The sequence below is a fragment of the Blennius ocellaris genome (genome assembly GCF_963422515.1).
Source record: "Blennius ocellaris genome assembly, chromosome: 16".
NCBI lineage: Eukaryota > Metazoa > Chordata > Actinopteri > Blenniiformes > Blenniidae > Blennius > Blennius ocellaris.
This window is the reverse complement of record NC_137665.1, coordinates 7,442,810-7,454,894: the sequence shown is the minus strand read 5'-3', so window position 1 is coordinate 7,454,894 and position 12,085 is coordinate 7,442,810. Positions and strand designations below refer to the sequence as shown.

Here is a 12,085-nt window from a genome sequence, read left to right as displayed (position 1 = left end):
CAAACTGAAAGTTGGGACGCTGTCATTTCGGTTATTTTCATTCAAACACGTAGAAAAACATTCGATGAGAATCACAGTTTAATTAGCTGGCTCGCACTCCACAATCTCATAGCGACCGAACATCTTCAAAATAATTGTAAAGCCATATAAATTGCTCCCAATTATAAAGATACGCTTGCGTTTTCTTCACAGAGGAGGTACCTTGCGGAGCTTATATTCCTCCTCCACTTGCCCGTTGTGATTGAGGTGACGTAGCCAGATGTTGACGTCCAAACGCCGATACAGCTTCTCCTCGGGGTGGGTCTCAGCCGACGGCAGGGTGGGCCTCTGGATGGAAAACTGCATGCAAGACTTCTCGTCTGACACCTGATGGTAGGAGATGGCAGGAAAGATGAAACCAAAGTGCAAACAGAAGAGAAACCGTTGGAGTGTTGGCACAGAAAAATGAATAACAAGTTGAGAAAAAGAAAAGAAAAGAAAAAAAAAAAAAGCTGAGAAGTTCCTTCCCTTGTGTATAAAACTGGATGCCAAACTCGACTTAGGATTGCAACCTGACCTGGTCTTTCAGCTGAGTTTCTCGGCAGCACTTCCACTGCTGGAAGACCTCGGCCAGCTTGTCCAGCCCCGCGTGATGGAAGTGGAGGATCTTGTATTGGCTCTCTCTGCTCGCTATCACCAGCTGGCCGCTTGTGCACGCTTCATCACTTCAACCACAGGATGATTAAAAAAAACACAAGGAGACTGTTACACCAGCTAAGCAAACAGTTTTACAAGGCATCATGCACAGCGGAGGGGTGACCCCCCCCCCCCGCACCCTCCCCGTGACCTTTGAGACTCTCCACTGACCTGAAGAAGAGTCTCAGTGACCTCATGTGACCCAGGTCCACCCTGAAAACCCCGCACAACTGCTCCAGCGCCAGCACCTTCTGCTGCTCCTCCAACGCATGCCCTGCGACTGACCGGTGCTCTCGGAGGGGACATGGCTGTCCAGACTTGAGGCAGAACTGGCTGAGTGATTCATCGAGTCCTCGCAGAGCTCTCTGCCAATACATGAATAAATGACACAAATGTATAAGAATTTGCAGAAGCCTTTGTGCATAAAAGGCAACGTGTCGCGGAATAATTAGGACGATTCCAGATCGCCTCTGCTCGTAGATTTATTTTTTTGGAGCCACGTGCTCAGGCGCAGAGACGTTCTCCAACGTGAATCAGGAACAATAAATATCATGTACACACTGGCCAGTGGTATTTAGATCAGTGATAAATGTACAAACTGATCCCAAGCGCTGTCTTGCCCGGCTGTTTGTGTGTTCCATCAAGAGGCTAGAGAATAGGAGGAATGCATGGAGGCTTCTGAGGAGACACACACACACACACACACACACACACACACACACACACACACACACACACACACACACACACACACACACACACACACACACACACACACACACACACACACACACACACACACACACACACACACACTCACACACACACGGAATTCTGTACACACACAAATCACACTGTCTGCCGTCCAATTTCCCCTGTCATTCCCCCATGGCAAGCATGTTGTTCCCGGCACTGAAACCTGAGCCGAGGGTTTCTCTGCTGCAAGAGGACACGCACAAGAACACACACATGCACGGACACACATTACACTAATTCAAAGACAAATGTACAAACACAGAAACCAAGACCCCCCCACCCAAAAAAAAGAAATGTATGTGGTCAACACAAACATGTACCACTCACTACGGCACATAGACACCCAACTCTTCACTTGGATGACTCAGTCAGTGCTTGTTGTGTATGTGTGTGTTGTACACAACACATGACACACACGCACACACACACACACACACACACAGCATAACTAATGAGCATAATGCACTCTCAAACACGTCTCTGGACATGCTAACGCTGAGAAACAGAAACGTGTTAAACCCACCGACATTTGAGAAAGAGATGTAGAAAGTACTTGTTGAAGGAGTAGTAAGTAAAAAAATGTATTTGCCCATTACTCGGCTTGTAAAATACGTGTTGCGCCTTCGACTAAATGAAACCAGCAGCCATTCAATTTGACAGTTATAAATAAACAACACTGAAAACCCCACAATACGGTTATTGTTGTTTGTTTTTTTTCCCCTTCTATTCTGAATGCATTTCAAAGCACTGTCCATAACTCAGACGGCCATTTTCTAGAGGCAAACACTAGTGGCACATTGGTACTTTGATGATGAGGGAGGTGGGCAAGGACTAATCTTTTACACCCTGAATCAATCATGTCTAGCTAATCATTTCCCCGTTAGCAGATGGGAAAATAACAAGGCTGATCAATCCAAGCTGCACGGTTTCCTTATGCTATCTGGTGATTTACTGCTCTCGGTCTCATGTATCAGGCCACAGACCAGACGGTGGAAGGCTGCAGCGAGGCACACAGCGCTCTGGTGGGGGAGTTAAGCAATTTGAAATATAGACGGGGGCCATTTAACCGACTACCGTGTTTGCTTGATCATATTTTCTGTGAGTGTCATCCTGTCAAATTCATTTACTCTTTTGTGCATTCTCGCTGCTCTTTTAGCTTCTTTCTGCTATCTTCAAGCGTTCATTCTTCATTGCTTTCAGAATTGAGCAAAGCATTGTTTTTATTTCTCTGACAGTCAGTCTTTTTCAAGTACTGGCCTTATCATCTGAACCGCCTTTGTTCCTGTGAAGGTTATTAGGTGCTCTACAATCTTTTTGCATATTTTTCTGCACAAACATATTAAAAAAATGCTACAACTATGTATAACCGAGTGGGAAAAGTCTTGGATCTTTGACATTTGAACTCGGATCATTCGCTGCGCTGCACTCGCGCACAAACCCAGTGAGTGATTTACAACATCCGTCAGTGTCTACAGAATGATACTATTCTTTCACTGGAGGCAGTAAATGTAGGCAGCAGTCGCGCCACACAGGGAACATTATATAAACAAGCTGTTTTGATGGAGTCAGGCTGTAACTGGTATGTCCCACCAGGCCGGGGTGAGATCAAACTGCCCTGAGGCCCTTCATAACACTCCCCTCCACATACACGAGGCTTTACCCTTGGGGCGAGTACTGCCAGGTCACCCTGAGAACCAGGACCAAGTGGTATAGGCCTCCAGGGACTCTCAGGCCCTTCACACAATCCCATGGGGGGGGGGGGGAGAGGATGCTGAGGAAGGCCTCACAACAAGTGAGTGTTGTGGGCACAAACTGGAGACATGGTCAACACAGTTTAGAATTTAAATCAGATGGACAAAAACACATGATGGTTAAAATCTATTGTTGTGGGTTTTATTAGGTAGGAAGAAAGATATAGCATGATTTGTACCCATTAAAATCCCTGTTAATCGAAGTCTATTGGGTTTCCAGTAGGCCTGTGACAAATAAGCTATAATCAACCACAGAAAAGGTATTTAATGCAACAACAAAAAAAAAGTGTTGTTGGATGTCAGAATCCATTTGAATATATAATAACTTTGTCCTGAGGGAGTCTCTCTGTTTGTCCTATAATAGACTTGCAACCTGTCCAAGGTCACCCTTCCTTCACCTTTAGTCAGTTGACTCTACGATAGAGGGATGGAAATATACTTTACAGTCTTTCTAGTGCAAAACAAAAGTGTGACCAGTGGTTGATTTATTGTTATTAACTTTTTCAAGCCTTTACAACATATTTAAACATGTGCAACAGTAACCAAATATGCATCTGGCAGACCATTCATGTAACCGATGATGGTGGTGGTTGCAATCAAAAGTTGCTTCATTTTCAAGTCGCTGCGAGCCAAAAACACTGGGAAGCACTCCACTCAGATAAATACACATGTTAAAATTCAACAAGTGAAGCTCGAAGAAGGCGCAACGCAACAACGCTTTCATAAAGTACTGCTAAACTTTAAAGAAACTTGTTAAAAAGCTTGACAGAGATTGCTGTGGATTTGTCTTTTCTGCTGCTCTCTCCCACCGCTCTCCTCTCTCTGCCCCCTTTTCATCCACTCTCACTCTCCCATACGCGTTTTTTTTTTTTTTTTTCCCCCTCTTTGAATGATTCCAAGTGACATGTTTCCAGTTCCTGGCCCCTTAACAGTGTCAATTAAAGCAAGGGAGAGAGAAAGAGAGATTGAGTGGGTTCCAGGGTTTTGGCTGCTGCTCCGCTCTCTTCAGGCCTCTAATCCGGAGAGCTGACATTCAGCCCAGCACAACAACCCTGGGAGCACTGGGAATCAAAGGGCTTCACACAGACTTTAGGAAGGGGAAGGGGAAGAGGGGAGGGGAGAGATTTTTGAGAGGTGGACAACACTGAAAGATACAAAAATTGAGAGAATCAGAAAGGATATGCAGAAGGCAAGGTAAGACGCAAGAGAGAAGCTCGGACGCGAGTTAAAGGAGGAAGTAAAAAGAAGAGGGGAAAAACAGGCAAAGGGGGAAAAAAAAGAAAGATGGATCCCAGTGCCAGAGAGCTGAAGGAGAGACACTAACAGTGAGCAAAGCACAGAGGAGTGGAGGAAGAGCGAGACAGAGTAAAGGTTAGAAGCTGTGAAGCAGAGACTGCTGCCAAGTCACACACTGACTGCACTTACAGCAAGCTGGGGTCTGAAAAGTGGTTTGAAAAAAGTGAGAAAAAAAAACAAAACCAAAAAAAACCCAAACTTAAACACACACTGATTCACTGTCTCATTCTTTTTGACATGCATTGACACAGGCTCACACATTCTGGGCAACGCGTCAGCCCAAAAAGCTGCGTGAGGAAACAACCACGAAGTGAAATGGCTGTGAGGTCCAAGCAGCAACACAATCACTGTCCAGATGGCTCCCCTGATTAGAGAACAGTCTGTGGGTTTGGGCCTGGTGGATCTGGGGACTTATTTGAGGCCATCTGTGAAACTATAAAACATTTAGATTTGTGAGCTGCGTTAAATAAGCGAACACACTATGAGGTCTTCTACCATTTCATGGCCCTGCTGAAGTCATCTACCTGCTTCCACTCCCTGGGGCCCTTCAGATGTAGAGCAGGAAGCCACCATGTGGCCACAGACCGCGTGGACCAAGCTCACGCGCCACCAATTCTTTTCTTTTTGGCTCCACCTCGTGGTGACTCGCGGTAACTGAACAAAGCGGTTTGAATGACCGGCTTCATCGAGAATCGAGATGACGCTGAGAGAAATAAAACATGACTGCGCACAAAATTATTAGCAATTTTGCAAATACTAAGAGGGAGGAATGTATTTAATTTAGTTTGTCTAAGAGCTTTTTCATTGCAACTTGCAAAGTTCAACTGCTTCAACCGAGTACAAACCCAAGTCCTCCACCTCAAGGTCATGACTTAACCGGACGCACCATCAGGAGAGAGAAAAGAATGTATAAATGTTAATAAAGTCATATTATTTTTACATCTTGGACCAATGTGGATCTAGATTTCTGAGTGACTTATTATCTTTGATAAATGACTAAATGAGAAGAAAAGCAGAATTCACTGATTAAAGCCATTTCACCCATGAAGGGCTTAAATAACCAGCAAAAATGTATTCAGTACCTTGAACCAGCAATCTTTATATTACAGTTAATTGAAGAATGTGGATATTGTACCTGTGGAGGATCCACTTAAAATACAGTTGGATGATTTACAATGTCTTCGTCTTTAACGGTGGTTTCCCTGAGGGGGCCACATGATAAACTGGGAGTGCTGTGTGGGGGGGTGAACATTAATTTGAACTCAGTTCTACAAAGAAGGAGTATATCTTTAAATACAAAGCTCCATGGTTTGATAGCCTATTGCTCCAGTCCTGCCTCAGTCGATTTTCTTGCATTACTGTGTACTTTTTGAACAAACTTCTGCATGACTGTTGTGTGTCGTATCACATTAAAACGATGGATCAAAATCTGTCATCAACCTCTTATTTACCTGCTTTCATTGTCCAGGAAGACGGAGCTGCTGCTTTCACAAAGCGCCTCGCTGACGGGGGACAAGCAGAACGGAGAGGAGAAGGTGTCCGAGTCCGAGCCCATGGTGCTGTCCCGGCTCACTTCGTCCGACAGCTCGCAGGAGCCCTCGTCGCCCTCCTCCGCCGAGGGCAACTGCTGCGGGTGGGAGGGGGGATCCGCCGCGGCCTCGACCGCCAGGCTGTGGCTTTCTGTAGAGGTGCTTCTGGCTGTGATTCTCTCCTCATCCTCCTCTTCCTCCTGGGCTGCTCGCGGACGGGAGTGGGGTCTGGGCAAAATGGTCGACATCAAAAAAAATAAATAAAAATATCAGCATGTAAAAAGCGATTTAATCTTTTAAACTGTCTGTTCATATGCTGTTTTTAAATATGTCTAACATAGAGCTCACTGCTGCTATATAAGGATCACTGACTAATAAATAAGAACAATACTCCTACTCCTACTACTGCTAATGCATTTTATTTATAGGCACCTTTCAAAGCACTCAAGGTCACCTAACAAATTGAAAAAATAACAACACCATTAAAACTCATACTAGATGGAACAAAACACAGGTAGTATAATTAAAAAGGCTCAAACAACCTAAGCAATAATAGGTAAAGTAATAAGTATAATATAGAGATTGTGTGATTTGCCAGAGGGCATTTCTCCTCCTCTGGTTCATGTGTACCTTACCCTTTCCTTCTGCACAATTATTTTTAACACAGAACCCACCCTCTAATCTGAATAAAAAACACAAATAAATACAAATAAACTAATTTAAAAATTTGACATAAGGCACACTTTACAATTTATATCACAATTCTTATGTCATGCCAAGTAGTAATTTTTATTTGAATGTTGGACTTCCTGTCCTGTCAGGAGGGGCTAGAAAATATTCCTGCATTGCCTTTGAGAACACCGGATGGCAAATTCAGACGTAATCACGAGGAACAATCATGTATGTGTATAATATAATATCATGAACCAACATAAACGCAAACTGAACAAATTCAACAGATATAAAGCTTCATTTTAAAACGAAACATTCATTACTTTTCTCATTGTAACAAATCTTGACTTTCAATGACTCAAAATACACAGGAAACGACACAAATATCCCAGATTACAGCAAACTGGGCTTTTAAACATGAATCGGTTGAGAGAATTCACTACGCTTTGATGCATCGATAACACAAATGTGTTCCAGTACCGGCGGCCTCTGCGGCGGGCGTTCCTGCGTACAGGGGAACTCTCTGGGGTGATGTAGCGCAGCGCCTCCTCGTCCTGCCTCTGGATCCGCGAGTTTGGCACCCAGGTCAGAATCAGAGTGGTGCCCAGGCTCTCGTCCTTCTCCACGTGTACACAGAGGTAACCTGCAGGGGGCAACGAAGCCAAGTCCATAAAGTTTTAGAAACACAAGACATATAATCATACAATCTGAAAGAGGAGCACATGAAGACGTGACAATAAGGAAAACCTGAGAGGGGATTACTGAGGATTATTATAGATATAAATAAAACATTTTATTGATCTTTTTAAAAAAAACAAAAAACAAACTGAGAGGTGATTACTGAGGATTATGAGAGATATTAAAAAAACATTTTATTGATCTTTAAATAAAAACAGTCAGGGGGTCAGACACATCCCACTGTGTGCACAATAATGAAGCAGACTAGGGTCAATAGTCAAATGTCATGAAATAAATAAATAGCACAGTGACAGTTTATTTTTTAAAACTTCTTTTTGGCACTAGCTATTATAAAACTTGATTGATGTATATTTTTTTTCTCTTTTATTGTGTATAACCGCATGGCACGGTAAACAGTGGTCCACATCGATGCATCACATGATGTGTGATTTCACATCATGTGATGGGTTAGGGTTAGACAGAAGTGCAAACTGCAGACAGGACTCTCTCTGTCTGCAGTTTGCATGTTCTTGTTGTGAATTGGCGGGCAAGCTCATTTTCCTCCAGCGAGGCCTTGAGAGTTAATTTGTTTTCAGTGTGAATATGATGATTGTTGATTTGCAGTAAGACATTAACAGTAAGACATTAAAGAATAATTGATATAATATCACATTTGGCACTGATTTAATTTACTTCTGCTGCTTCTCTCAGTGAATTTTCATTTCATTTTTTTTTTTTTTTAACCAGGTTTAAATGACATTTCCTCATTGGCATTCATCACTATTAATAGAAATGAGTATTCATAGCAAGGACACTGCTGTGAGCCAACGTCACGAGAAGCTTTTACAAATACGGCTAACAAGTTCCAGCTTTATGCACATTTAAGTAAAAAAAAAAAAAAACACAAAAAAAACCAGTTCCTGTCTGACTCATTCATCCACTAGCAGACTTTTTGAGTCCAGCCTAACCTGGGTGGTGCTCAGGCAGGCCGGGGAGGGGCTCGGCAGGGTGCACGCAAACATTGTTCTTGGAGAAGATGATCTCGCCGTCCAGGCCAGAGCGTAACGATGAGCCCCCCGCCCCGGGGTTAAAGGTCAGGAGGTCGGAGGCCTTGGAGGAGGCGCGTCGTAGGAGCCGACCCAGAGACATCTCCTCAGGTGCGGGGACACTGGGCCCATCCTCTGAACACAGAGATCACAAGAGGAAGCATTGAATAGATTTGAAATGAGAAGCCGAAAAGAGTAACACGTCCAGAGAGATACTGTGGAACAACATGGCTGCTGAGATCCTCACTCCCACCTCGCTTCCTCTGTCACATGTGTGCCCTGCTTACTGCAGTGTCCTTTACCGCAGCGCTCAGAATCACACCCCCCCCCCCCCCCCCCCTCTCCTGTCGCTACTTGTTCAGCATTTCTCTGTGCCACACTTTCCTTGACACTCACCTGCACCTGCTAACACATCCACAGCTTCTGTGTCTACTGTACCAGTGTGTATCCAAACGTGTCCCACCCTCTGCAAACAACACACACATACACACACATAAGATGTGTGCAAACACACTTTGCTCCATCCCTGTGAAATTCCAAGCGGTTATCAGTAGCCAACAGATGTCATCAGCAGCAGCAGTGACTGGGACGCCGCATGTCACACCACCAGTGTTTAACTTGTCTGCTTCAGAAGGGAAAGCCCCATGTGATGACACAAGCCTCATGCCTTCACGCCGAGATGAAAGTCAAGGAACTCGCTTGACGCCGCACCACATTGTTGGGAGGCTTTCTTCTCCGAGAAGCGGGTTGAAAGGGGTCCCGCTTGTCAGGCTCAAATAAAACTGATGAGCTGTTAGAATTCTGCCTTCATCAGCTCACGTGAAATCCACTTCAACTTGGTTTCTTTTTCTTGGATCTGTTTTTACGGATCCACTTTGGTGAGCGTTGCCTCGTTTTCCCCTGTCGGCTGCATGCACCCGCCGCGTACATATTCCCCAGCTTTATCTGAGGAATGTTCCCTCCTTTTTCCTCACAGGGCATGTTTACCTCGGCTTGATTAGGCAGGCACCCCACTTCCTAATGCCAGGCTGCAGACAGGACGTCTGCTGGCACAAACAAACTCTGGGTCATCATTTAGCCCATGAAATGTTTTTCAATCATCTCGTGTGAAAAGTTGCTCTGGTCACACTGGTGAATTCTGTGTAGAATTTAAAAGTAACAGATATTCATGATTAAGAAAACACCAAGATAATTGCACTTAATAGTCAAGTAAAAGTGCATTAGGCCACTCATTGAAATGATGGTTAAAGCACAAACTAACTCAGTATACACTATTGGATCATTTGCATGTTAGTAAATGTTTACTGAACTAATGCACGGCTCGGTTCAAAGTTTGCTTGTCAAAGAAATACAAAAGAAAGCCGAGATAAATTAAGTAGTTAAAAGTTAGTTTAAAATGAATATTCAGCATAAGGAAAACCAAACAAATCTCTATTTTTAATTAATTCATTAGCAAGAGTTCTCAAGCTACCAATCATCTTATAATATCTTATTACCCAGTGGATAAAGTAGTGTATTTTGGCCTCCAGTTCCTCCGTCCTGTGAGTCATTACTCCTGAATATGAGCGCCAGTCTCATGAGTTATTTACTGTACATCGGGGACTGAGATTTAAGGGGAATAAGCTCTTACTTTGTGTGAAATGAATTAACACGGTGGTGGAGCTCACTCAGATTATACTAATATATGTTCTGTCAGGCATATATCCCCGACCAGGCCTGGACTTGTTCCACTACATGCTATCGGCTTCTGCATCAAATAGCACCACAACACCCCACCGGCGAATAAGAAATATTAGACTGATGCAGCAACTATTAAAGTCTGACTCTGTGGTTCTGCAGAGTCCACCTCCAGAAAGCATCGCAAACATAATTACAGGCCCGTGTCGTAAATATGACCCACGGCTGGTTTCAGTGGCTTCTCAAGAGCGATAACATCTTCACTGCTCTGATGCTATGCAGAGGGGGGGGCGCAGGTTATTTCGGTCTGTATGTGATCACAGGGTGAATGGGGTCAGCGTCTTCTCGCACCGTTTCTTCTCTCTTCACCTTTTATGCCGTCAACACCTCGGCGTGCTCGCACACCGCCGCTCTCCTCTCTGACCTTTTCTGTGTTTTATCAAATCACCCCCCCCCCCCCCAACGTATCCCGAAACTCCGGCTCGTCTCAGTCAAACTTCCCAGGTTTCAGCTCCGCGTCGCTGGGCCGTGTGTCCATACAAACTGCATAGGGACGCCTGGGGCAGCTCAAGAGACACCAGCCACAGAAACATAAAGCTCATGAGGTCTCACAGTCGTGAGGAAACGTTATGCTTTTCTTTGTGAGAAAGTGTGTCAGCAGTCCTTCTCCTTCTTCACTGAGCATTAAAGCGAAAAGCGGTTAAAAGGTTTCAAAGTACAAGTAAGCAAAGGTAAATGCATATATATTTACAGCATGTTTACAGATTACGGTACCTTCAAGGGACGTTTAATGTCTAAACGAAGGATGGTTTGAAGGCACGCTACATTGAGCTGCAAAACAGGAGGAGTCAAAGCAAATAAGACTCAACTATACTTATGGTGGTTCAACAAAGAAAGATACATAAGGAAGTTGAAATCTTCTTACGTGTCCTGTATGATGGATATTGGTGGTTTTGGTATATGTTTTCCTCCTGGGTTATGCATGGCGGAGTTACTCTTTATTAACTGTTGGTGTGTGTGTGTGAGAGAAAGAGCTTTGCACAAGTAGCTTTTATAGCAAAACTTTGTTAGTTGTTTCTACAAGGAGCTGAGTCAGTGGATGCGGATGCTCCACGCCTGAGAGTGTCTGTGTGGGAGAAGCATTTTGGAGCAGAGGATGATGAGGAAGCTTCATCGGCTCCCATCCTGACAGGAGCAGAGGGGAGGATGGACTGTTTACTCACAGGCCTTCTGTTTACCGTGGCCTGAGCTCCATCTCTTCCTCCTTCAACATAAATATTTTAGTTCAGCAGCCTTGTCCGTGGCCGACTCGTCTCATTCGAAGGCAACTATAAAGTTTATGTCATGGACCTGCAGCAGCATTAGCGGGTATAAAGTCTCCTCCGGGGCTGCTGTCACTCACCTGTAATAGCTGCACGGATGAATGAATGAACGAATGAATGAATGAGAAGAAGAGGAACGGGGCCAGGCGGCGGAGCTGCTCACCTTCAGTCCCGCCGCAGGAGGCTCCTACAGCCCGCAGCGGACAAGCATCTGAGCGGGCAGGCGGGGGCCGAGAGGCGGCGGCCGAGCGGCGGTCTGTCCCCGGGCTGTCCCGCCTCCTCTCCCCCGGATTCGGTTCGCTTCTTCGCCGCTGTGCTCTTGTTTGTAACCGCGACTGTTTTCTCCGTCTGTGACACCACACGTCTGACTGACCGCTGTCATCAGGGGGGAAAGACTTCCGGTTTGAGATTTCAAAATAAATCCCCCTTTTCCACGAATGCGGAGGAGGCCGTATTAGAAGAGGCACGCCGCTTTTATCCTGGAGCACAGTCTTGTTCAACTTCCTGTCACTAATCCGGCTTGATTTCACAGTTCCATGAAAGTCCCCCAAATTCCCCTGCTTCCGGGATGTCAAAGGTTGTGTTTCTTTTGGGGTTTTTTTTTTACCATATGTGAATATCCTCCTAAAATACGCCCGGAAAGCGTAACGGTGTTTAAAACCAAAAACAAATATTTCTTTTGC

At 44.7% G+C, this 12,085-nt stretch overlaps 1 protein-coding gene across 1 annotated transcript in view; it reads right to left on the bottom strand.

Moving 5' to 3' along the window:
- tbc1d16 (TBC1 domain family, member 16) overlaps nucleotides 1-11,704 on the bottom strand; it is a 21,777-nt gene extending 10,073 nt beyond the window's left edge. The window contains 9 exon segments of the mRNA XM_080512227.1: nucleotides 98-186; nucleotides 190-366; nucleotides 557-704; nucleotides 847-935; nucleotides 941-1,040; nucleotides 5,930-6,235; nucleotides 7,160-7,322; nucleotides 8,326-8,538; nucleotides 11,566-11,704. Coding sequence (XP_080368353.1) covers nucleotides 98-186; nucleotides 190-366; nucleotides 557-704; nucleotides 847-935; nucleotides 941-1,040; nucleotides 5,930-6,235; nucleotides 7,160-7,322; nucleotides 8,326-8,506 — 1,253 coding nt within the window. The 5' untranslated portion in view covers nucleotides 8,507-8,538; nucleotides 11,566-11,704.
- Between the last annotated feature and the right edge of the window lie 381 nt (nucleotides 11,705-12,085).